The sequence below is a fragment of the Chionomys nivalis genome, chromosome X (genome assembly GCF_950005125.1).
Source record: "Chionomys nivalis chromosome X, mChiNiv1.1, whole genome shotgun sequence".
Classification (NCBI taxonomy): domain Eukaryota; kingdom Metazoa; phylum Chordata; class Mammalia; order Rodentia; family Cricetidae; genus Chionomys; species Chionomys nivalis.
In genome coordinates, this window is record NC_080112.1 from 70,840,195 (window position 1) to 70,866,393 (window position 26,199).

The 26,199-nt window shown below is 42.0% G+C and overlaps 1 protein-coding gene and 1 pseudogene across 1 annotated transcript; one reads left to right on the forward strand and one right to left on the reverse strand.

Moving 5' to 3' along the window:
- Positions 1–1,836: 1,836 nt before the first annotated feature.
- Positions 1,837–22,548, reverse strand: Ercc6l (ERCC excision repair 6 like, spindle assembly checkpoint helicase). The gene is made up of 2 exons (XM_057759722.1): positions 22,481–22,548; positions 1,837–5,649 (listed from the first exon to the last, which is right to left on the reverse strand). The coding sequence occupies exons 1-2, from the start codon at positions 22,546–22,548 to the stop codon at positions 2,016–2,018; spliced, it is 3,702 nt and encodes a 1,233-aa protein (XP_057615705.1). The 3' UTR covers positions 1,837–2,015.
- On the forward strand, positions 15,182–15,282 carry LOC130868698 (U6 spliceosomal RNA; annotated as a pseudogene).
- Positions 22,549–26,199: the final 3,651 nt, after the last annotated feature.

Sequence of the window (26,199 nt, forward strand, 5' to 3'; positions counted from 1 at the left end):
ACCCCAAGCACTGCATAAAACAATGGAGTTTGGGAAGGTTTAGGTTAATACACCTAGTTGCTGGGGTTGTGGTGTTGTGGGGGTGTGTGTGTGAGAGCTCCCTACAGCCTCCTTCATAACTATACATAATCATCCTTTCTAGTCCCAGTTCCTAAAGTGTATTTTCTTTAATAAACTAAGTATAGTAAGCAGTTTTTGGGAGCTCTGTGCACTGGAGGGTGATGAGAGCCCAATCTGTAACCATGTGTCATTCAGCACTAGCCTTTGAGCAGGCCAGCTGCATCCGCTTGCGAAGACCGTCACAGCTGGGCTTGCTGATGTTCCCTCCTAGGAAGGGCAGGAAGGGCCGCTGAACCCTACCCAAGTGTTCACAGCTGCTCTGATTGCATGTAGCCTCCACTTTCATGGAGAAGCTGCAGTATACAGGCTGGAAAAGATTAGGGGAAGGAGGCTCCATCTTTGCAGCCAAGGGGAAGTCATCATCCACGTGGGTGAACTTTCCAGTGTGACTGCTCACACTATATTCATACTATAGTCAATAACCCCAATGTATGCGCTGTAAGCAAGCCCATAAACTTGGTCTCCCAGGGTCATACTTTGGTTTGCCATTAGGGCCTTTGGAGGAGGCGTAGACATTGCTTAGTCCTCCCACATGGGAGAAAATTCTTTCACACTACCCTGCGAAGGCAGCCTTTTTGGAACTGAGACCTTAAACTTGTAGTCTCATGCTAACTCTAGGTGGTAGCTGAACTGAATTGCAAGGCACTGGTTGTTGCCAAGAGAAGTGTTTTAGTATGGATTCCCACCACCACACTGGGTGTCAAAAATGATGAAAGTAAAGAGATCAGTGCTATGTAGATCTGTTCATTCAGTACCAGGTTAAGTCTGTTTCATGTCTTACTTTCTCATCATGGGCAGTTAGCTCACACACCCTGTACCTCAAAGGTTACGGTAAGGATTAAACAAGACACCTATGTGATATGATCAATACCCAGTAGGCACTTCCTTTCTTCTTCGTTTTGTTTTTGTTTTTTTGAAGCAGGGTTTCTCTGTACAACAGTCCTGGAACTAGCTCTTGTAGACCAGGCTGACCTCAAACTCACTGAAATCCACCTGTCTCTGCCTCCCGAGTGCTGGGATTAAAAGGCGTGCACCACCACCACCCGGCCAGAAGGCACTTTCTAGACACTAGTTCTTAAGTGACAATTTATACTATGCTGAGGATGAATCAGATTCTATCTAGTCTACATCCCAAAGAGAGGATGTGATAACCTCAAAACAGCAGCATAAGTGGGGTGTAGTGTCAAACACCTTTAACCCCAGCACCCAGGAGGCAGAGGCAGATGAATTTCTGTGAGTTTTATGGCAGTCAGGTATACAGAGTGAGTTCGAGCACAGCCAGGGCTATGTAGAGACTAAAAAAACTTAAAAAGACTAGAAAACTAAATAGAATAAAACAAAAACCAGTAAGTGGCTTGAAAAAAAGCAGTCAAAGGTGAGTGAACTAACTACCCAGGTGGTAGGAAGAGTGACTGCAGGGCAGGCTAGTAGCTGAAGAACGCCAGCACAGGCGCCATCTGCAGCCAAGTCGCAGGCACAAACATCACTTTACTACATGTCTCAGGATTTAGGATGCTAAGTGACAAGCTCTTGTAGTAACTAAAGAGTTTTTGTATACGTCTGCCTATCACTTCATGAAAGAAAGTGAACGAACCCTGTCTCAAAAAACCAAAAAAAAGAAAAAAGAAAAGAAAACAAAGAACATGAATGGAGAAGAAAACACTTGAGAAAAGTCACTTTAATTTTCCGGTCTGAGCTGACAGACAAGATGGTCCTTTTCAGAGTAAAAAAATAACCCAGATAGTTTCACAAGAACTTTAGGAAGTATCAATTAAAAATACAAAAAAAAGTCATCTGAAAGTTTGTAAAATATGCCTAAAAGAAAAAAATGAAATATTCAAGGAAAGAAATACTAAACAAAACTTTTTAGACATACTAACCAGGCCCTAAAGTTCTCAAGCGTTGTTAAGTTGCTTATATAAACTCAGAGTCATGAGCATGACCTCGGGATCCGCACTCTTTATGTCAAGAGCTTTCACTAAGCAGTTGAGAGCCTCCTGTATCTTCCCACACTCTTTCAGTTCTCTTCCACGAGCTACAAGAGTCTCATAGTCATCAGCAGCCTCCACGGCTGGATCCTGGGGAGGATCAACCAAAGGGTCGCTTGACAAAGGTTCAGGGGAACAGGGAGAGCTCTTCGGGGTCAGAGGTCTAGGCTCAGACTCAGTCAAGCTGCTCGGCTTGTTTCCTGAAGCCTGTGCTTCCTCAGAAGGATCCTCTTCTGTGTGCACAGAGGCTTCCTCACTGCTCTCTTCTTCCTCTTCTTCCTCATGACCTGGAGCACTCTCCTCCTCACTGCTACTCTCAAGCCTTTCCTCCATATCTTCCACGTCATCTAAAACCACATTGATCAAAGACCTCCTAGAAGCCAGAGATCTCCTAGAATCTAAGGATATATTCACACTTTCAGGTATTTTTGGTGAAAAGAACCTTCCAGGTGGACTTTTGTCATTTTTGGGAGATGAAGCATCAAATTGTTTCACAGATGAGAACTGATAGGGAGAGGTGCTAAATGAACTTGTGCTGGAAGTACCTTTAAAAGCATCTTCATCTTCAGTGTCTGAGAGGATCCTTCTAGCTTTGCTTCTGGTTTTCACACTAATCATGTCTGGTTCTTCATCACTCTCATTAAAAGAATCAAAACTGCGATTAACTGCTGATTCTGCCCTAGTGTTAGCTGCAGGGCTATTTTCTTTCTCAGCGAGTCCCAAAAACTTGGAGAGATTTTGTCTATTGTCTGCGGAATCTTCCAGGAGAAGATTGAAATCACATGCATACTCTGGTGGTGACTCTGAAAGGTCCTCTTCCAACTCCAACTGGGCCTCGCTTGCTTGAGCACCTTGCAGTGCACTAGGAGATGCTGACAAGACATCAGATATTTCAATCACGTGCACATCTGATTCTATGTTTTGATTTTCATCTGCTATGGGACTACTATCCTGTAGATCTAAATTTGACCCAAGATCAGCCTTCATGGATTGTCTAGGTAAATAATTAAAACTTCCCAGGAGGTTCTCTGGCAGGGCCTCTTGTCCAGGTGATGCTTGTGATGCCTTCTTCTGCATAGCTTCATTTCCAGCTGCAAAACATTCTGCAGGTCCCAGTGAAGAGTCAGTCCAAATTCTTCCCATACTTCCAGCCTCCTGGGGTGAAGTAGCTCCAGTGCCAGCATCCAATGTACTTTCATAGTGGTGCCCATCACCTTGCAGCAAAGTAACATCAAGTGACTTGGAGGGATCTTGGGACTCACTCTCAGAAGACTGATCACCAATGCTTATACTGGCCATCTGAGAACTGATAGCCTCTACCTGGGTAGGATTAGTCAGAAGGTATGACGGTTGAGGCCGGGGTTTGTTCAATTCAGGACCTTTCTTCTTCCGTTGAGAAGAAAATGCATGTGCTTTGAGCCAGGTCTCTTCATTTCCAGTTTTTTGTCTTTCCATTGTATTTTGAGATTCAAATTCAACAAGCAATTGAGCTTTCTGCACTCTCTGTTGAATGTACGGAGACTCTTCTAGCATAGCAAGTTCTTCTTTAACAGACAGCTCATGAGTGAACATCAAATCATGGTCTGAGATTCCTGCTATGTTCAGTGAGTGTAGGTAGGCAATATGCTCATCTAGTTTCTCATCAGATCTCCGCTGAGCAGCATGCAGAGACTGAAGTTGCATCTGGGTTGCAGAGTTCTGCAGATCCCCAACTGTGAAGAGCTCTCTTAACTCTTGTTTGCTAAAATAGCGGAATGGGTTCTTCTTATCACCAGTACTTTGTCTGATTAACGAGTCCTTGAAAATCTGTCTTCTATATATTTTTTCCTCTACAGTCCCACAAGTGATTAGGCGATAAACCACAACATTCTCTTTTTGTCCAATTCGGTAAACTCTATCCACAGCTTGAGCATCAGTTGCAGGGTTCCAGCTAGGGTCAAAAATGACCACTCTAGTTGCTGCAGTTAATGTTAGACCGACACCACCAACTTGAGTGGTAAGTAGAAAAACAGAGTATTCTTTATTTTGCTGGAATAACTGAATTCTTTTTTCTCGTTCCCAAAGATGAGTAATTGTGCCATCAATCCGTAACATCTTAAAGTGCTTATTCTTTAAAAGGCGCTCAATGATGTTGAGAATTTGTCTTGACTGAGAAAACACCACAGTTTGATGCCCTTCATCTTGAAGTCTCTCTAGCAGGGCCATTAAGAATATCATTTTTCCAGACTCTTCCATCAGTACCCTGTCAGTTAGGTGATCAATGCTGTTCACATCTGAGGTATCTCCTTGCTCATTTTCATCCTGAGCCGACAATGTGGCAGTCCCCAAATTGAGCAAATGACAAGCTCGTGCAGACAGCAGCCTAGGGTGATCACAGAGTTTCTTTAAGACACCCAGCTCAGCCAGAGGTGAGCGTGTCTCCATTAGTAACTCCTTGATGTGATCTAAAGACACGAACTTCCTATAAATCTCCTCTTGTAAAGGCACAAGACGTATCCAAACAATGAAATCATTTTTCCTGGTAAAGGAAGGCATCTCACAAATGGCTTCAACACCTGGATTCTTTTCACTAAGCCTGGCCTCTGGCTTATCTGCCTTTTTCGTTTGCACTTCTTCTTTGGTCCTCCTGAGAAAATAGGGTTTTATGATTTCCATTAAATTTTCAGATATCTTAAGTCCCAAGGCTTTTTCCCCAGGGGTAGCATCCTTCTCTCTTGCTCTAATAATAGGATTTTCATATTCCATTTTAAAAGTTTTTAATGTTCCTAACAAGGAGCCTTGGCAAGCAAAATCAAATAGGGACCATAGTTCTTGCAAATTATTCTGGATTGGTGTTCCTGTGAGGAGGAGGCGATTACTTGCGGGAACAGCACGAGCACATATTGCTGACTTGGTGGAGGCACTTTTGATCTTATGGGCTTCATCAAGAATGACATAGTCCCATACAAATGTTTGGTCATTAAAGCTTGCAAGTTGCTTCCAATTATTGATTAGCATTTGGTAGGTAGTGATAATAACGCCGCTCCTTTGTTGAATCCGTGTCAGGTTCCTAGTGCGTTCATCCTTGCTGGAGCCATGAAAGGTTTTGACTCTCATTCCTGGTGTCCACTTGGCAAATTCTTTGACCCATGTATTAATGAGACTGGTTGGCATGATCAATAGCACATGATTCACAAGTGAAGCATCAAACATACCAGACAGGAAAGCAATGATCTGAATAGTCTTTCCTAATCCCATATCATCTGCTAAGATGCCCCCTTTTCTTTGATCCTTATACAGGCTGTAGAGAAAGGCAATGCCTTCTTTCTGATGCTCAAAGAGTTTCTCATACAGCTCCCGATAAAGCACCAAGCCAGAGTTGCACACATCTGTGAATTCGTCATCACCATCTTCTTCTGCCAACTGTGCCAAAGCTTCCTGCAGTTTTTGGATTCTGCTGATCACCTTTTTAGTGGGAAAAATATCTTTTGCCAAATTGAAAAGTTTCAATGATTCTTCCAGATCGCCATTCTTAGCTGCTTCTTTGGCTTCTTGCACATATCTATTTGGGAAAAAAAAGGTAAAGAAATAAGACATGGAAGTTGCTTATTTGTGGGAGGAGGGGGAGGGAAATGGGAAACGGGGAGCAGTTGGAAATTTTAAGTAAAAAAGAATAAAAAAAAAAAAAAAAGAAATAAGACATGGGACTAGGGATGTAGCTCAAGTGGTAAAATACTTGCTTGGCATAAAAAAGCCTCTAGGGTCAGAGTCCATTTTTTAATCCAGACTGTAGTTGGGCTTTAAAAAAAAAAAAAGACAGTTTCAAGTACCCCATGCAGTTCTTCTTAAATTCACTATATAGCCAAGGGTGAGCTTGAACTTATCTCCCCCTAGCCTCTAACTCCTAACCCACCTCATGAGTGCTGGGAATTATAGGCATGTGCTATGCCCAATTTTATATGAGGTGCTGGGAGACAAACTCAGGGCTTTGTGCATGCTAGGCAAGCATTTTACCAGGTTCATTCAGCCCTGTTAACTAAATTGGGTTTCTAAAGCCCTTAATTCAGGACGGCAGAGATTAGCACAGAAAAAAATACATACTTGTACTTCAAGCACTTCAGAGGCTGAGACAAGAAGATCAAGAGTTCCAGGCCAGGGCTGGTGAGCTGGCTCAATGGGTAGAGGCGTTGCCACCAAGCCCTCTGAGTTTGATCCTTGGAATACACATAGTAGAGGGAGAGAACTGACTTCCTCAGGTTGTCCTCTGACCTGCAAACATGCTGTCATATGCATCTACTCACCTACACTCAAGATAGCTAGATGGATGGAGGGATGGAGGGATATAAAAAGGCCTTTTTAAGTTCTAGGCCAGCCTGGGCTAGAGCTAATTCCCTGCCTCAAAACAAACACAAAGAAGAACTACAGTTGGAGATGTTAGTATATGTCTATAATATCAACACTTGGAAAGTAGAGACAGAATTAGGAATTTAAGGCCAGCCTCAGCTACAAAGCAAATCTGACACCAATCTACGTTACATGAGATTCTAGTTCAAAAAACACAAAATAAAAATGAACAATGGATTATATGAATAAATGCTCAATATTATTAGTAGGGAAATACAAATCAAAAATACAATAAGACTCCATCCTGGCCCAGCAAGATAGCCCAGCTGGTAAAGGCACTTTCAGCCCAGGCCTTACAATCTGCGTTCACTCTCTAGAAGCCATTATAGAAGGAAGTCCCCATAGCTGTACTCTGACCTCTGCACATACACACACACACACACACACACACACACAGACACGTGCGCACACACGCGCACACGCGCGCACACACACACACACTGACAATAAGTAAAAAAAAAATATAAGAAACTCCATCTCACCCAACTTGGAATAACTAAGACAAATGCTGACAAGAAAGCAAGAATTCTGGGGTAGGGAACAGTCTTTACATACTGTTTGAAATATACAACAGTACAGCCTCTATGGAAGACAATATGGAGGTTCCTCAAAAATGAGAACAAAAATACTTTATAGAACTGGGTGTGGTGGTGTAAGCCTTTAGTCCCAGCACTCAGGAGGCAGAGGCACACAGATCTGTGAGTTCGAGGCCAGCCTGGGCTACAAAAGCTAGCTCCAGGACAGTCCCCAAAGACACAGAGAAACCCTGTCTTGAAAAACAAAACAAAACAAAAAAAAAAAAACATTAAAAGGTAAATAAGAACATAAAAAGATGTTAGTCATGGGGAAATGCAAACCAAAACCACAATAAGGCACTACTTTATAACCCTCTAGGGCTGGAGAGGCGATGGTTAAATGTTACAAAGTTCTTTGGAGGGTAATGAAAATATCCTAAAATTAGCTATGTGAAAGGCATACAATTATTTGAACACACCACTTCCACAATTATGTGAATATAATGTCACTGAACTGTATAGTATCACTAGGAGAAATGCCTGGCATTCAATGAAGGTGTTAACTCAAAAATGTCTATGGTGGACCCATAGTCTACAAAATTTAAGTTGCTTAATCTGGTAGTACAAGTCCTCTCTGACACATCCTACGACCCCTCTGTCTTTACTAGTCACTACCTACCTTAGATATTTTTGTTTTAGAGACAGGGTACTCCTATATAACCCTGGCTATTTTGAAACTCACTGTGTAGACTGGACCAGACTGGTCTGGCCTCACACTCAAAGGTCTGCCTGCTTCTGCCTCCTGAGTGTTGTGATCAAAGGCCTATACTATCATACCTTACAAGTTTTATTCTAAGTCCTTACACCATTACGTTTTTCTGTGTCCTCTAAGTACAGACTCACACCACCATTCTCTTTCTAGAACACTCCCCTCTTTCACTGTGCTAACTTCACCTCACTCATCTTTAAAGATTTTCAGAGGCAGGTGTGATACCTCACATCCGTAATTCCAGTGACAGCAGGAACATCATGAGTTAAAGGCCAGCCTGAGCTATACACTGGCTCAAAAGGCAAAAAAAAAAAAAACAAGGCTAAAAAAGCATTGATTCTCAGGCTAAGATATCTAATTCAATGGTAGAACACTTGTCTAACATTCACAAAGCTCTAGGTGCAATCTCCATTACACAAAGACAAGTAAAGATGACTCTTAAATTTTCTATAGACATTCTTGGGAAGGGGCTTGTTAAGACACAGATCTCTGGGCTTCAACATTAGATTTTTTGACTCTCTGTTGGAATTTAAGAATTCACAGACCCATAAAAGTAACTAATGCTTTTCACCCAGAGGCCACACACAAATATTTATATGCACAATAGAGTACTACTCAGATATTACTAAGAAGATCATCAGGTATAGTGGTACACAACGTTAATTCTAGCACAAGGAGGCAGAGGCAGACTGATCTGTAAGTTTGAGGCCAGCTTGATCTACACAGCAGTTCCAGGAAATTGTGTTGTTTGCAAAAAAACAGATGGTATTACAAATCATTTTAAATATGGATAATGGGGAAATAATACCATCAACGTATTGTCTATACACACACACACATTAAAGTGTCATAATGAAACCCATTATTTTATATAATTAATACATACCAGTTTTTTAAAAGTTTTTTAAAAGATACAGTTCAGGTCTCACTTAAGGTTTTTTTCTTACCCCATGCCCCAGGTGGATCTGTTGTTCTGCCTCAATATTCCCAATAAGTGTACTTAGTGTGTCTTAGGGTAACTATTGCTATGATGAAACACCATGACCAAAAACAACTTGGGAGGGAAAAAAGTTTATTCAGCTTACACTTCCATATTGTTGTTTACCACTGAAAGAGGTCTGGACAGGAACTCAAACAGGGAATGATCCTGGAGGCAGGAGCTGATGCAGAGGCCATGGAAAGGTGGAATATTATTTTAACTAGGCAAAGATGTGTTGTGTTTGTTTATACTGCAGAATATTACTTTAACTATGTGAAGGTATGTTACATTTGTTTATGCTGCCTCTGTTAAGGATGTAAAGATGTGTTGTATTTGTTTCACCTTGCCTGCCGAAGGCCGACTGGTCTAGTAAAAAGCTGAACAGCCAATAGCTAGGCAAGAGAGGGACAGGTGGGGCTGATGGGCAGAGAGAATAAGTAGGAGGAAAAATCTAGGCTCTAGAGGGCAGAGAATGAGGGAGAAAGAGAGGGACACACCCGAGGTCAGAAGTCAGGCAGCCACTCGCCAGCCAGCCAGCCAGCCAGCCAGCCAAGAGAAACAGTGAAAGCACGATCTACAAAAGAAAAGAGCTGGGCAGTGGTGGCGCACGCCTTTAATCCCAGCACTTGGGAGGCAGAGGCAGGCGGATCTCTGTGAGTTCGAGGCCAGCCTGGTCTACAAGAGCTAGTTCCAGGACAGGAACCAAAAACCTACGGTGAAACCCTGTCTCGAAAAATCCAAAAAAAAAAAAAAAAGGAATAGCAGCTGAGGTTGTACCTACCTCCACACGATATACACATACACATATCATGCACATGCACCCTCATATACATGCACCCACACACCTATATACCTAACACTCTACACAAACACACACAGAGAGAGAGAGAGAGAGAGAGAGAGAGAGAGAGAGAGAGAGAGAGAGAGAGAAACGCACACAAATCATCACAAACCATTAGAAGATCAAGGGGTTAGGACTTTGAGCTTGTGTTGGTTGGTTTTGTCAACTTGACACAAACCTATACATATAACTTATATACCAACCTATAACATATCTGAGAAAAGGGATTTTTTATTTTTTGAGACAGGGTCTCTCTATGTATACCTGACTGCTCTGGAACTCACAAAGACTCAAAATAATAAATAACCAAAACCCCTCTTCACTTAAGAAGGGGACAGACTAAGGGTTTAACTGCTGTTCAGAGACTAAAACTGGTATTTAATAACAACAATGTCATTATACTCGTACCAGTATTGACCTAATATTTGTAACTACATATAAAATGTTAAAAAAAAGTTGGTATTGACCAAAAATGCTAAAAATTATGGTACTAACACAGATATTTTAAAAAGTTGGTATTGACCAACAATACAAAATATTATATTAACCTGTCAAATGCTAAAAAAAAGTTTGACACATCCTATAAATGTTGGGACTTAATACATATGTCAAAAATTTTAGATACTGATACAATATAAAAGATTTAAGGGGCCGGGCGGTGGTGGCGCACGCCTTTAATCCCAGCACTTGGGAGGCAGAGACAGGTGAATCTCTGTGAGTTCGAGACCAGCCTGGTCTACAAGAGCTAGTTCCAGGACAGGCTCCAAAGCCACAGAGAAACCCTATCTCGAAAAAAACCAAAAAAAAAAAAAAAAAAAAAGATTTAAGGGGCTGGAGAAATGGCTCAGTGGTTAAGAGCACTGTCTGCTCTTCCAGAGGTCCTGAGTTCAATTCCCAGCAACCACATGGTGGCTCCAAACCATCTATAATGAGATCTGGCGCCCTCCTCTGGCGTGTGGGTATACATGGAGGCAGAAAGTTGTATACATAATAAATAAATAAATGTTTAAAAAAAAGATTTAAGAGTTAGCTCAAGATGTCTGTGTGGGAAAAAAAGATTTAGGAGCTACTCTAAACTAGCTTAAAAAAACATTCTCAAATCAGGTAATTCTCTTCTCTTTTAAAATAAGAGACTATAGCCATTGGGAGAATAATTATTTATAAAGCATTATAATTTATCCTAACAAAAAAGCATGGCTCTAAGACACAGAGCCCAAAGGTATCTCTCTCCATTAATCTCTTTTCTTCACAGAGATCAGCAGTCAATGAAAGGTTTAAAGTGTCTTCTTCTCAGATGCCTAAGACAGAAGCTCACATATATAAATGCCTGTTCCAAGGACAAAAAATATAAATAGAAGTCTTTGCCCAAGCCAGGCATAATCATCCTGTCCTGTTACAGAAACACAGGTTTTATTAAAATTAATAAGAAAGAATAAATTATAGGCCCATTTTTCTTTTTTTAAATTTTTTAAAGAAATATTTATTTATTTGTTTGTTTATTTATTTATTATGTATACAATATTCTGTCTGTGTGTATGCCTGCAGGTCAGAAGAGGGCACCAGACCCCATTACAGATGGTTGTGAGCCACCATGTGGTTGCTGGGAATTGAACTCAGGACCTTTGGAAGAGCAGGCAATGCTCTTAACCTCTGAGCCATCTCTCCAGCCCTAGGCCCATTTTTCTATATGGTATGACAACCAGGCTATCAAGCCATAGGCCACACCTAAGATGGGTCACATAAACTTCCAGACAGGCTGTCACTAAGCTAACAGAAGGTCAGGGTATTTTGCTCCTTTCTTTGTAATTTAGAGGATGCCAAATAGAGATGTTAATTCAGCCTATGTATGACAGGTAGCATACAAAACAAACAGGTAGTTGTGAATGTGACAAAAAGCCATTCACCTGGTTACCTAGGAGACAAAATGCTAATGATTTTCCCACTCAGTTAAGTTTTGATATAAAGACTGTTTAAAATATAAACAAAAAATTCTTCAAAATGTAAATTCAAGACTTCATGAGGGACCACCAAAAACTTCCCTCCCGATAAAGCCAAGTGAGTTATGTCTTTATTCCCGCGCCTCCACGCTGGTCCAGGGAGAGATAGTTTATGTTGGGGTCTTGTCAAAAAAAAATAATTAAGGGTCTGGGCTAACATTGGACCCCAACACTTTTCTGTTCTCTGAGGTCACCTGCACTCACATAGACACACACATAGAAATAATTTAAAAATAAAACAAATCTAATATTTTTAAAAAGAAGTTATTAGGGAGAAAAACAATGGTATTGAATATGCAAACTTTTGTGCTTATCATTAGTCCCTAAACAGAACAAATTAATTATTATGTACATAGATTTACATTGTATTAGGCATTATAAGTAATCCAGAGATGATTTAAACTAGGACACAGATATGATATCATTTTAAATGAAAGACTTGAGGGAGGTAGAGGCGGTCAGATCTCTGTGAGTTCGAGGTCAGCCTGGTCTACAGAACGAGTTCAGGACAGGCTCCAAAACTGCACAGAGAAATTCTATCTCGAAAAAACAAAAAAAAAAGAAAAAGAAAAAAAAAATAAATGAGAGACTTGAGTACCTGCAGTTTTTTTTTTGTTGTTGTTGTTGTTTGTTTTTTTGTATTCAAGGGAAATCTAGAAATCTAGAACTGATCTCTAAGGACACAGAGAGGGACAACTATGTTATCCTAAAACTACTTATCTTATTTTGTGTTTTGCCTGTGTGTATGTCTGTATACAGTGAGCACACAGTTCCTATGAACCCCCCTGGAACTAGCATTTCAGATGGAAGCTGCCATGGGGGTATTGGAAATTAGACCTCTTAAGCGCTGAGCCATCTGTCTAGTTCTGTATTATCATTTTGTTGGTTTTTAAAGATATATTTATTATGTATACAGTGTTCTGTCTGCATGTATGCCCACAGGCCAGAAGATAGCACCAGATCTCATTATGATGGTTGTGAGACACTATGTGGTTGGTTGCTGGGAATTGAACTTAGGACCTCTGGAAGAGCAGCCAGTGGGCCAGTGGTCTTAACCGCTGAGCCATCTCTCCAGTCTGTATTATCATTTTTGAAACAGGGGTCTCACTCTATGGCTTAGTCTGGACTGGAACTCACTATATGACCCAGGCTGATCTCAAACTTAACACAACTGACACAACCTCCTGAGCACTAAGATTATAGGCATAGGCCACCATATAGGTGCGCATTATCTTTTTTGTTAGTTTTAAGATATGATCTCACTATGTAGATCAGGCTGGGAATGAACTCACAGATATCCTCTTGCTTCTGCCACCAAGTGGTAGGTGTGCAGCACCCTGCTCATTGCCACTTTTTTTTTGTTTTGTTTTGTTTTGTTTTTCGAGACAGGGTTTCTCTGTGGTTTTGAAGCCTGTCCTGGAACTAGCTCTTGTAGACCAGACTGACCTCGAACTCACAGAGATCCGCCTGCCTCTGCCTCCCATGTGCTGGGATTAAAGGCGTGCGCCACCACCGCCCGGCTTCATTGCCACATATTACCTTCTATCCTATGGTTCTGTAGAAGTCTACCACAAGTCTTATTGGGCTAATAATCAAGGTACCAGTAGAACTACATTCCTTTCTGGAGGGTCTAAGAGGAAGAATCTTTTCTTTCCAGCTTCTAGAGGCTGCTCACATTTCTTAGATCACAGCCACTTCCATCTCACCAGTCAGCAAAAACCTGCTGAGTTCTCCTTCATAGCATAACTTGGCTCTCCTACCTTTCTCCACCACTTTTAAGGACCCTTGCAATTATCTGGAGGAAATTTCTCTATTTTAGGGCCAACTGTTAGTGACCTTGATTCCATCTTGGCCCTTAACACTTTCTTGCCATATAAGATAATAGCCACAACTTCCAGAAATACCACATGAAGGTTGTAGTCTTGTCAAGAGGGTAAAAATACAGGGGGCCAGGGAAGAGAAAGTTACAATTACATGCAAGGAAGTTTCTATATTACTGACTCTGAACTTCAGAGCTATGTAAGGAGGGAAGTGTGAACCCAAGCTGAGTAAGGAAGAGTGAAAAGACTCCAAGAGAAGACTGTAGAGCCCAGTGATGTCAAATGGTTATTCACACTGGCATCCTACACTAAGTAAGGTAAGGGAGAGTGGAATGCTTAAAATTTAGATAAAAAGTGAGTCTAGCAGGGCAGTGGTGGTGCATGTCTTTAATCCTAGCACTGGGGAGGCAGAGGTAGGCAGATCTCTGTGAGTTTGAGGCTAGCCTGGTCTACAAGGAGTTTCAGGACAGCCAGGGCTGTTACACAGAGAAACCCTGTCTCAAAGAAAAAAAATTGAGTCTAGTCAGGCATGGTGGTACACACCTGTAATCCTGGCACTTGGGAGGTAGAGGCAGGAGGACCAGAAATTCAATTACAGGCCAGCCTGGGCTATGTGAGACCTTGTCTCAAAACAATAACAACAACAAAATGTGATTCTAGCCAGGCCTATTAGTACATGCCTGTAATCTCAGCACTAGGAAAGCAGAGGCATGAGGATGACAAGTTCAAGGGCTACCTGGATACCTGAGTTCAAGACAGCCTGAATCTCTCTCTCTCTCTTTTTTTTTTTTTTTTTTTTTGGTTTTTCGAGACAGGGTTTCTCTGTGGTTTTGGAGCCTGTCCTGGAACTAGCTCTGTAGACCAGGCTGGTCTCGAACTCACAGAGATCCGCCTGCCTCTGCCTCCCAAGTGCTGGGATTAAAGGCGTGCGCCACCACCGCCCGGCTCAGCCTGAGTATCTTAATGAGGCTCTAGTTCAAAGTTTTTCATTCTTTTTTTTTTTTTAAACATGAGGTCCTGGGTTCAAGCCCAAGACTGTGTGTTTGTGTGTGTGTGATTCCATTAATAAAATGTGGCTGCAATGATGGTTAATTTAGCTTAATTGAATTTAGAAATACTTAGGAAGTTAGTAAAACACAACTCTGGGCTTGTAAAACAACAGTTCCAGGGGCAATAATATCCTGAGGGCTTGGACATAATGAATGGACTGACCCCTTAGTGGATTCATAATATAATATTATTGGGAAATAGCTTTCTTGGAGGAAGAAGATCACTGGGGACATGTTACCCTGTCCCCCTCCTGTTACTACTCTACGTTGTCACACCCTTCCTGTTATGATGAATTGAAACCTATGGAATTGTGAACAAAAATCAATCCTCCCAGTCAGGCAAGGGGGCACACACCTATAATACTAGCTCTTGGGATATGAAGGTGGGACTTCTCGGCCAGCTTCAGCTACAGTTAGTTTTCAAGGTCAGCCTGTGCTACAGGAGACTCCATCTAAATAATAAAATCCTTCCTTTCGGGCTGGAGAGATAGATGGCTCAGAGGTTAAGAGCATTGCCTGCTCTTCCAAAGGTCCTGAGTTCAATTCCCAGCAACCACATGGTGGCTCACAACCATCTGTAATGAGGTCTGGTGCCCTCTTCTGGCCTGCTGACATACACACAGACAGAATATTGTATACATAATAAATAAATATTTAAAAATAAAAAGAATTAAAAAAAATAAAAAGAAATGCATTCCTATCTTAAAAACTCATGTACTGGTGCTCGTTTTGGCAGCACATATACTAAATATTGAATACTGAAATTAGCATGGCCCCTGCACAAGGATGACAAGCAAATTCGTGAAGTCTTCCAGAGTAAAAAACAAACAAACAGAAACTCATGTACTGGGACTAGAAATGACCCGGTGGGTAAGAGCAGCTGCTACAAGTATAAGAACCCAATAACATCCATATAAAAAGCTGGGTTCGACTATGTGTGTGCCTGTAATTGCAGTGCTGCTGGGAAGAAAGACACAAGAATGCCTGGGGCATTACAGTTTCAGTAAGATCCTATGTCAAAGAGAAAGAATGGAGAGTGATAGAGCAGAATACCCAGTGTCCTTCTTCGGCCTCTACACATTTGCACACAGATGCACACCTACACAAATCCATGCACATACATTGCACTCAACTATCCCTCCTCAACTAAAACCTCAGGCCAGCCAGCAAGATGGCTCAGAGGGTAAAGGCACTTGACACCAAATCTGATAGCTAGAGTTCATTTTCCAGAACCCGCACTGTGGAAGGAAGAGAATCAACTCACAAAAGTTGCTCTCTGACTTCCATATGTCTGTATAGATGCACACATGCACAGAAAAAAAATGAAAAAAGACATAAAGTATTAAAAGAGAAAGAAAAATTGCATTGAAGGCCCAGTACCAGTGTGATGTTCAAAGGCTTTTGAGTCCCAAATTGGATCCTGAGGACTATAACCTAACAAAGGCTTGATCTGATAGCACTATTATCTGATAGCATTATCATTTAGCATAGCAAATCATTATCTGATAGCATTATTAGGAGACTGTGTAACCTAGAAGATGGGGCCCAGGTGAGGAAGCCAGTGACTGTAAGTGTACCCAGGAGGGGTATGCATTGCCCCAGGTCACTCCCCTTCCCTTCCTGTTCCCTCTGTTATGCTACTTCCTCATGAAGCTCCTGCCTTACCCAAGGAAGGCCTAAAAGCAATGCAGCCAGCCAAGTATTACCAAAACCTCTAAAATCATGAGCCAAAATAAATCTCTGTTGTTGTTTTGGTTATAGAGACAGTTTCTCTGTGTATACCCCTGGCTGTCCTGGAACTCAATCTGTAGACCAGGCTGGCAAGAAATTCACAGAGATCCCACCTGCCTCTGCCTCCCAAGTGATGGGATTAAAGGTGTGCGCTACCACTGCTCTGGGAGAACACATAAATCTTAAGCTGTTTTTTAAAGGTATTGTTTTATAGGTATTCTGTTATAGCAACAGAAAGTGACTAACATAAAGCAAACTTGCTGAGAGTTAATCCCTTCATGAGAGAGCCCCTGATACCCAGTCCACTACTTCTCAAGACCATTACTTTGGCAATTAAATCTCCACCTGAGTTTTAGTGGGATCAAGCCATAGTCAAAACACAGCAGGATTCATCCATGTCTCTGCAAGGTGGTCAATACAGGAGGTGCTGTGTTAATTAGTAGTGCAAGGCATACAGTGTAACTATGATGTTAAATGGCATACAAGAATAAGAGAACCTCAAAAAAAAAAAGATCAAGCAACTGAAAGGACAGAGTACTGGTAAGATAATCTGCATGAACACTGAAATTGAAAAGTATGTGCTATGCCTTCATGCTATACATTACTTCTTCAACAGCTTCATGGTATACCAATGTATGGATAGAGATACACTTATTTTTTCACAATTTCCCTATCAACAGGTATGGAGACTGGGCTGAGGATGTAGCTCAATGAGAAAGCACCGGTCTAACATATGTAAAGCCCCAGGTTCAATCTTCAGCATAACCAAAAATGGATGTAGACTGGTGTTTCCTTCTCAAAATTGTTATCACTAGCAATAAATACAATAAAGCATGCACATGTATTTTTATACACATACGTCTTAGTCCACCCTATTTGTGAAAGAAAGTAACAAAATTTCTACCCAAAAAAGTAAAACTTAAATATGGCATAGTAGTACATGTCTACAATTCCTGTATTCAGGAGGCTGAGATTTAAGGATCTCTAGTTTGAGAGACTCTCAAAAACCAAGAGCTGTCCTCTGACCTCCACACCCATGCCACCATGGTACATGCTGTGTGATAATGTTCTTGTATCTTGTAAAGACTTGTCACTCATACTGGTTTAATAAAATGCTGATTAAGGGGTTGGGGATTTAGCTCAGTGGTAGAGCGCTTGGTCCTCAGCTTCAGAAAAAAATAAAATAAATAAATAAAATGCTGATTGTTCAGTAGCCAGGCAGGAAATATAGGTGAGGTGACCAGACTAGGAAAATTCTGGGAAGAGGAAAGGCTCAGTCTGCCGTTGCCACCCAGATGCAGAGGAAGCAAGATGAAAATGCTACACTAAGAAAAGGTACCAAGTCACATGGCTAAACATAGATAAGAATTATGGGTTAATTTAATTGTAAGAGCTAGTTAATAACACACCTGAGCTAATAGGCCAAACAGTTTATAATTAACATAAGCCACTGTGTCTTTCATTGGGACTGAATGGCTGTGGGACTGGGCAGAAGAAAATTTTCGTCTACGGGTACATTTGTGCCTGCACTCACACATGATGCACACACAGACACTAAGAAATTTCTATAGAAAAAACTTTACCTAGATGGAAAGATTGCTTAATGATTGAGAGCACTTGCTGCTCTTGCAGAGAACTTGGATTTGTTCATACACGTAAAAAACTGTAACCTTGCTGGTCAGTGGTAGGATGCACCTTTAATCACAGCACATGGGAGGCAGAAGCAGGAGGATCTCTGTGTTTGAGGCCAGCCTGGTCTATACAGCTAGTTCTAGGACAGCCAAGGCTACACAAAAAAAAAAAAACCCATCTTGAAAAAAAAATATTAAACTTACCATTAATATACCAAACTGTACCTGAAATATTGCATATATCTTATTTACTGAATATTTACATTTTTTACAAAAGGAAGTATTTTCATTTATTAAAAACTTGTGCCAGGACAGATTCAACTCAATGCCCATTAAAATCCCAGCAAAATTCTTCAAAGAACTCGAAAGAACGGTACTCAACTTCATATGGAAAAGCAAAAACCCCAGGATAGCCAAAACAATCCTGGGCAATAAAAGAACTTCTGGAGGCATTACAATCCCTGACTTCAAACTCTACGTTCACCAAGCGAGGCCAGGGCCAAGCGCCATCTTATAATGGCGAATTGGCTCCCAGCACTTCTGGAGGCATCACAATCCCTAACTTCAAACTCTACTACAGAGCTACAGTACTGAAAACAGCCTGGTACTGGCATAAGAACAGACAGGAGGACCAATGGAACCAAATAGAAGACCCAGATATCATCTTCGAACACCTGATATTTGATAAAGCAAAAAATATCAAATGGAAAAAAGAAAGCATATTTAACAAGTAGTGCTGGCAGAACTGGATATCAACATGTAGAAAAATGAAAATAGACCCATATCTATCACCATGCACAAAATTCAAGTCCAAATGGATCAAAGACCTCAAAATAAAGCCACATTGAACCTTATAGAAGAGAAAATGGGAAGTATACTTGAACGAATTGGCACAGGAAACCACTTTCTAAATAGAACCCCAGAAGCACAGACACTGAGAGAAACAATTAGTAAATAGGACCTCCTGAAACTGAAAAGCTTCTGTAAGCAAAGGACACGGTCAACAAGACAAAATGACAGCCTACAGAATGGGAAAAGATCTTCACTAGCCCCACATCAGATAGAGGTCTGATCTCCAAAATATACAAAGAACTGAAGAAATTGGACACCAAAAGATCACATAATCCAATAAAAAATGGAGTACAGACCTAAACAGAGAACTCTCAACAAAGAAATCTAAAATGGCTGAAAGACACTTAAGGAAATGTTCAAGACCTTAGTCATCAGAGAAATGCAAATCAAAACAACTCTGAGATTCCATCTTACACCTGTAAGAATGGCCAAGATCAAAAACACTGATGACAACTTATGCTGGAGAGGCTATGGGGTAAAGGGAACACTCCTGCATTGCTGGTGGGAATGCAAGCTGGTACAACCCCTTTGGATGTCAGTGTGGCAATTTCTCAGAAAATTAGGAAACAACCTTCCTCAAGACCCAGTAATACCACTTTTAGGTATATATCCAAAGGATGCTCAATCGTGCCACAAGGACATGTGCTCAACTATGTTCATAGCAGCTTTGTTTGTCATAGCCAGAACCTGGAAACAACCTAAATGCCCCTCGATCAAAAAACGGATAAGAAAAATGTGGTACATTTACACAATGGAGTACTACACAGCAGAAAAAAATAACGACAGCTTGAATTTTGCAGGAAAATGGATGGAGCTAGAAAACATTATTTTGAGTGAGGTAACCCAGACACAGAAAGACAATTATCACATGTACTCACTCATAGCTGGTTTTTAAACATAAAGCAAAGAAAGCCAGCCTACAAACCACAATCCCAGAGAATTTAGACAACAATGCAGACACTAAGAGAGACTTACATAGATCTAATCTACATGGGAAGTAGAAAGTAGAAAAAGACAAGTTCTCCTGAGTAAATTGGGAGCATGGGGACTTTGGAGGAGGGTTAAAGGGGGGAGGGGAGCAGAGAAAAATGTAGAGTTCAATAAATATCAAAAAAAAACTTGTGCTGGGTGGTGGTGGTGCACACCTTTTATCCTAGCACTCAGGAGGCTGAGACATACAGATCTCTGTGAGATCGAGGCCAGCCTAGTCTACAGAGTGAATTCCAGTATAGCCAAAGCTACACAAAGAAACCCTGTTTTGAAAAGTATACATGTGCTCATTTCTCTCTGTTCTTGACTGTGAATATGATGTGACTTCCCACAGTCATGGACTATAACCTGGAAGTAGAAGCTAAAACAAACCCTTTCCAGCCTAAAACAAAACACAACTTGAATACTTGCTGGATATGCTGACACACCTGTATCCCAGAAATGGCCCCCATAAGGACTGTTTAATCTAGCCTGACAAATAAGCTATTTGTATTACTTTAGGAAACCAGGCTATGTTATGAGCTAAATATGAGGACAAAAAGTAAATAAAATCTTCTGTGCATCAAACAACACAGCAAGAAGGCATCTTACACAATAAAATGTTTTATGGAGAGAAAGGGCAGGCTGTCTCAAAAAAACAAACCAAACCAAACAAAAAAACAACAAAAAGAAAAGAAAAACAAGTAAACCAGCCATTTATTTTTAATTAAATTAAATTTTAAGCTTGATTTAATCAAATCTTGTTGAAAATTACATCCTTTGAGATATTTAACTTCGAAAGCCACAGAGTTTTATACAGAGATAGTCTTTGTGAAGACATGAGAGTCAAATCAACTCTCTTGTGAAGCACACACCCTGTACTGCCTTTTCTTACACGACTCCAGGTCTAAATATCCACACAGTCGCTAACTTTGCTTCCCTCTGGTTTGCCATGAAATCCTTTTTCTAAAAAACATATAGTCATCCTCCTGAATATTAACCTTCATCAGGCGATGAAAGGAGACAGAGACAGAGACCCACACTGGAGCACTGGACTGAAATCTCAAGGTCCAAATCAGGAGCAGAAGGAGAGAGAGCACGAGCAAGGAACTCAGGACCGCGAGGGGTGCACCCACACACTGAGACAATGGGGATGTTCTACTGGGAACTCACCAAGGCCAGCTGGCCTGGGTCTGAAAAAGCCGGACTCGCTGAACATAGCGGACAATGAGGACTACTGAGAACTCAAGAACAATGGCACTGGGTTTTTGATCCTACTGCACGTAATGGCTTTGTGGGAGCCTAGGCAGTTTGGATGCTCACCTTACTAGACCTGGATGGAGGTGGGTGGTCCTTGGACTTCCCACAGGGCAGGGTGATTGCTCTTTGGGCTGACGAGGGAGGGGGACTTGATTGGGGGAGGGGAAGGGAAATGGGAGGCGGTGGCAGGGAGGAGGCAGAAATCTTCAATAAATAAATAAATAAAAAATCCTTTTTCTACATTTACATTTTTACCCAAGAGAAGGTCCCTTGGGTAAAATACCGGTGGTTCTGACCACTGCCAACACCAAACTTTAATTCCGTAGGACTGGGTGTTACACACCTGCAATACTCTGGAAGCTGAGAGAGAAAGACAAGAGTTCAAGAGCAGCCTGGGCTACACAGGGCAAAAACCTGCCTCAAAAAAACTACAAGTTAACAACATGCACCTCCATGCTGGAGATATGACTTGGTGGTTAAGAGCACTAACTGCTTTTCCAGAGGACCCTGGTTCAGTTCCCAGGACAGAATGCCACACACCCCACTGTAGTTGCGATTTTCTTTCCTCTACTGATAAGTGGTTTTGAGCATCCTTTCATGTGCTTGTTTGCCACTATTAGTATGCTTTTAGGGAAAATGCCTACAAGTTCTTTGCTTATTTTACGCAGATTTTTAAAAATTAGTTTTATGGGCATTTTTGTTTTGCCTGCATGTATGTGTGTGCACCAGCCAGGTAGTGACTGTGGAAGCCGGAAGAGAATACAGGATCCTGCACGACTGGAGTGACAAGCAGTTGTGGGTCACTATATGAATGCTAGAAATCGCACCTGGGTCCTCTGCAAGTGCCAAAAGTTAGTGCTCTTAACCCCTGAGCCAACTCTCCAACCCTGTACTACAATTTTTAATAGTTAAATATTCCTCTCCACATTACCAAGCTCTGAGTCAGTCATCTGGTGAAAGAAAGCTTGTTTATTCAGGCACATTTCTTAACGGTTCCGTTTCTGGCTGATGCCTTCCCTTCGCTCACCGACCATTATAACTGATCATTCTTTCATTTAAAGGCAAGACTCTGGTGAGGAAGCGAAGCATTTGACAGCATTTATCAAACACTATACAGCATTTCTTTTTCAGATCCCATTTCCACTAACCGATTACTAACAACATGGGAACCATTTTCCCTCTCTTTTTTGCCCAGGCTCAGGTTAGAAAGACTCAAGGACTTCATCAATTAATTGAAATTCGGGCTCTTAAAGAGTTCACACTACAGCCGGGAGGTGGTGGCACACGCTTTTAAGCCCCGCACTTGGGAGGCAGAGGCAGGCGGATATCTATGAGTTCGAGGCCAGCCTGGTCTACAGAGCGAGTTCCAGGACAGCCAGGGATACACAGAGAAACACTGTCTCGAAAGAGTTCAGACTGGAAACTTATTTGACTTAAGATGGGAGGGCGCGGGGTGGGGGTGAGGGAAACGTCGGTCAAATCCACAAACGGTTCGTCGGGGAGCATGTGGGAATCATTCTACCCCAACCCCAGGCCAGGGACTGCGAGCTAGACCCGTCCGGAGGCCCAAACGTACCTCAGGTAACTCTCAGCCAGCCGTGGGTTCAAAGTCTCGACTTCCGCTAACCCTTGGGAAGCCTCCATGGCCGAGGGAAACGGCTTTACGGTAAAGCCACGCTTGAATTTCGCTCGCCCCCGCCTTACTGAGTAAGGCGCACGAACCAGGAGGAAGAGCCAACCGGCCGCCTCCAGGCTGGCCAATCCGGGATCCGGTGCTCCAGCGCGGTTTCCGGAGTCCCGCCCAGGAAGGTCTTGCGCCTGCGCCCTCGAGCACTGGAGCCCGCCGGCTACGTTAGCTAGTTTGACGCCGCGTATGGGACTACGTCTTCACGTGACTGCTCGTGTTTTTCTGTCCCTTCCGAACTGTGCCGCCCGAGGGTGAGAGTGTTGAGGGCAACGTGGAGGAGATGAGAGATTAAATAAAATGTGCGCGTGTTTCTCTTGAGCTCGCGAGTGGAGGCTGTCTTATTGTAATGGCCCGTAGAGGTTTCCATTGCCCCTTTCCCTACCTGCCAGTGTTTGGCACTGAACATACTCGAATTCACACGCCTAAGAGACAAAGTCCTGCACCTTTTAAATCAGACTCTGAAGGGTTTCAAGAACAAAGCCTAAGGGGGAGGGAAATGGGAAACGGGGAGCAGTTGGAAATTTTATTAAAATAAAAAAAAATAACAGAGAAAAAAAAAAAAGAACAAAGCCTAAACCGTTCGCGGTGGTGCACAGAGGCAGGAAGATCTCAAGATCCAGACTGGGCTAACATAAAAGCAAGACTTTGTCTCAGATAAATTAATTAATTAATTAATGAAAAACCGGAGGAGAGGAATGTAGGTGGACGAAACCCAAAACTAAAGCTCTTATTTAAACAATACTAAATGAATTCAGCAGGCTTTATTAAGAAGAGGTTATGCATGTGAGAGCTTTGGGGAGGGGACATGATAGGAATTGGATGGGAAGGAGTGGAAGTCATGTTAACGCGGTACTCATGCAAGAAACATTTACATACCAGGCATGACAACGCACATCTGTAATCCCAGTACCGGAGAGGCAGAAGGATCTCTGAGTTCTAGACCAGTCTGGAATATTTAGGGAGTTCCTGGATAGCTGGACTGCAATTTCCAATTATTTATTTGGTATGTATGTGTGTGCTCATGCCACAGCATGTGTGTGAAGGTCGGAGGAGAGCTTGTAGGACATAATTCTCTTTCCTCCATGTGGGTTCTGGGAATCAAACTCAAGACATCAGGGTGGACAGCAAGCGCCTTTCTCTGTTACTGGATTTTCTCGGCTCCGTTGTCGCACTGCTTCAGGGGTCCCCTCCACCGCTAAGCCTTGCACAGGCTGCTTCCTGCATTTCGTTGCTGAGGTCAAACTCAGGGTAACGGTACCTGCTGCTACGTAAACCTCTCCCACTGAGCTACATACATCCCCAAGCCTTACAGCTTCCTTTGGGCCACTTTCTAGTGCCTTCCAGAGTCCCAGTTGCTCACCCAAGGGCTCCAATGCGCCAAGGAACTCGCCACCAGAACTCTAAATCCTCCAATCCTCCTTTGTAATGGTTATCCTCACTAAGAAGCCAGAAATAAGACAGTTTGAGGGGAATTTAGAGTGGATAAAAGATTCATAACAGTTCTGTGTCCCAGCTGGCGTGGTTCAGGTACTGTTCAAAGCACTTTGCACACACTACCTTTCTCGGCTATCCTGCTTTCTACATCCACAGCGCATCAAGGGTTCCTGTTGCCCCAACATCTCTGAAGAGAATGGGCTTTGAAAAGCTTTTCCTAGCTGGGCAGTGGTGGCACATACCTTAAATCCCAGCAGTTGGCAGGCAGAGGCAAGCAGATCTACAAGGCCAGCCCAGTCTACAGAATGAGTTCCAGGACAGCCAGGGTTACACAGAGAAACCCTGTCTTTAAAAAAAGAAAAGAAAGAAAAGAAATGATGAAAAGAAAGAATGAAAGAAAGAAAAGCTCTTCCTAAGCTCGGCATAGTGACCTATCCCAGCACTTGGGAGACAGAGGCAGGTGGGTCTCTGTACATTGAAGGCCAACCAGATTTATACAGTGAGACCCTTTCTTGAAAAAGTAAAAAGAAAAGATTTCTCTCATTACTAGTAATTTATAAGTGTGATAATGGTATTATTTTGGTTTTTTTTTAAGCTCTCATCTCTTGGAAGCATATTGGCGTATTTTTAGGCAAAATGGGACACCTGAAACTTACATCAAAAAGAGAGGTAAACATAGATTGTTGATAATTTCTGGGGTTCCTTATAGAGTCTCATGGTCCTCTTCTCTGGACTTCTGTGTGTGTTTGAAGGTTTCTGTAACAGAGGCATTTAAAAAATTATCTGCAAATTGCACTGAGTCACCTATGCTCACAGAGCAGGAAATAAAATAATAAGGCTCAGTGGGAGAGCTCTGAGTGTGTAAATAGAGATGAGACAGAACAGCCCTGTCCTCCACACTTTCCCTACACTAAGCTTTTCATCTCTTACATGACCTTTCCAGATATTGTTTTTCTTCTTATCATCATCCCTTTACAGATGAGAAAATTGAAACACAGAAAAATTAATTAAACAAGCTTATGTGCTGAGAATACAGCTCACTTGTTACAGTGGTTGCCTAGGATCCAAGGCCCTGGATTCAGTCTCCATCACTCCACATAAAACTAGCTGTGGTGGTGCACACGCGTGGCTGCAACGTTTGGGAGGTGGTAGTAGGAAGATCAAAGTTCAAGGTCATCCTCTGCTACGTGAGACACTATCTCAAAATAGAACAAAAAAATCCTAAGGGGTTTTGACAGGCAGGCCTTAGGTCTTCCCTTCCAAAAAATGTATATATATTTACATAACTCAGGCAGTCTTCTGACTTTTAAATTTTTGGTTATTTTTATTCTTTGGCATTTTAAAATCATTTTAACATATTCGTTTATTTAGTGGTGGCATGCATGCTTGTGATGTGTTCATGGTATAGGTCAGTCAGAGGACAACTTGCAGCAGTCAGTTCTTACCCTCACCAAGTTTAGCTCCAGACTTGGCAACAAGCACCTTTCCTGATTAAAACCATCTCATCTACCCTTTTGTGGTGTTTTTGAGACAGGATTTCATAAAACCCAGTGTAACAGGAAGAGCAGGCTGCTTGTTGTCCCAGCTACCTGGCTAGCTTATACCCGAAATAATCACACAGAAACTGTATTCCTTTAAACACTGCCTGGCCCATTAGCTCTAACTTCTTATTGGCTAAAGCAATACATAAACAGAAGGACCTCCTATACCAACCCAGACTATCCTTGAAAACTGTAGCACAAATAATAAAAAAAACCGGAGACAGATTTTGGGGTTCAAGCTGAATATCAGAAATGCAAAATAGCCAAGTCACTAGAAAAGTCTTACCTCTACCAAGGCTGGGCGACTACAGACTGAGCCCTGAACCCCCGTCTCCTGTTTTATATTTCCCTCTACTGCTGGGATTAAAGTACTAGTGTGACTCCCTAGGACTGGGATTAAAGGCGTGAGCCACCACCACCGGGATCTGCTTCTGCATTTATCTTGTGTAGCCCGGGCTGGCCTTGAATTCACAGAAATCTGTCTGCCTCTGTCTCCCAAATCCTGGAATTAAAGGTGTGTGACACCACTGCCTGGCCTCTAGTGGCTTAGTTTTACCTTCTGATCTTCAGGCAAGATTTATTTATTAAAACATAAATAAAGTATCACTATAAAAAAAACTATGTAGCTGAAGA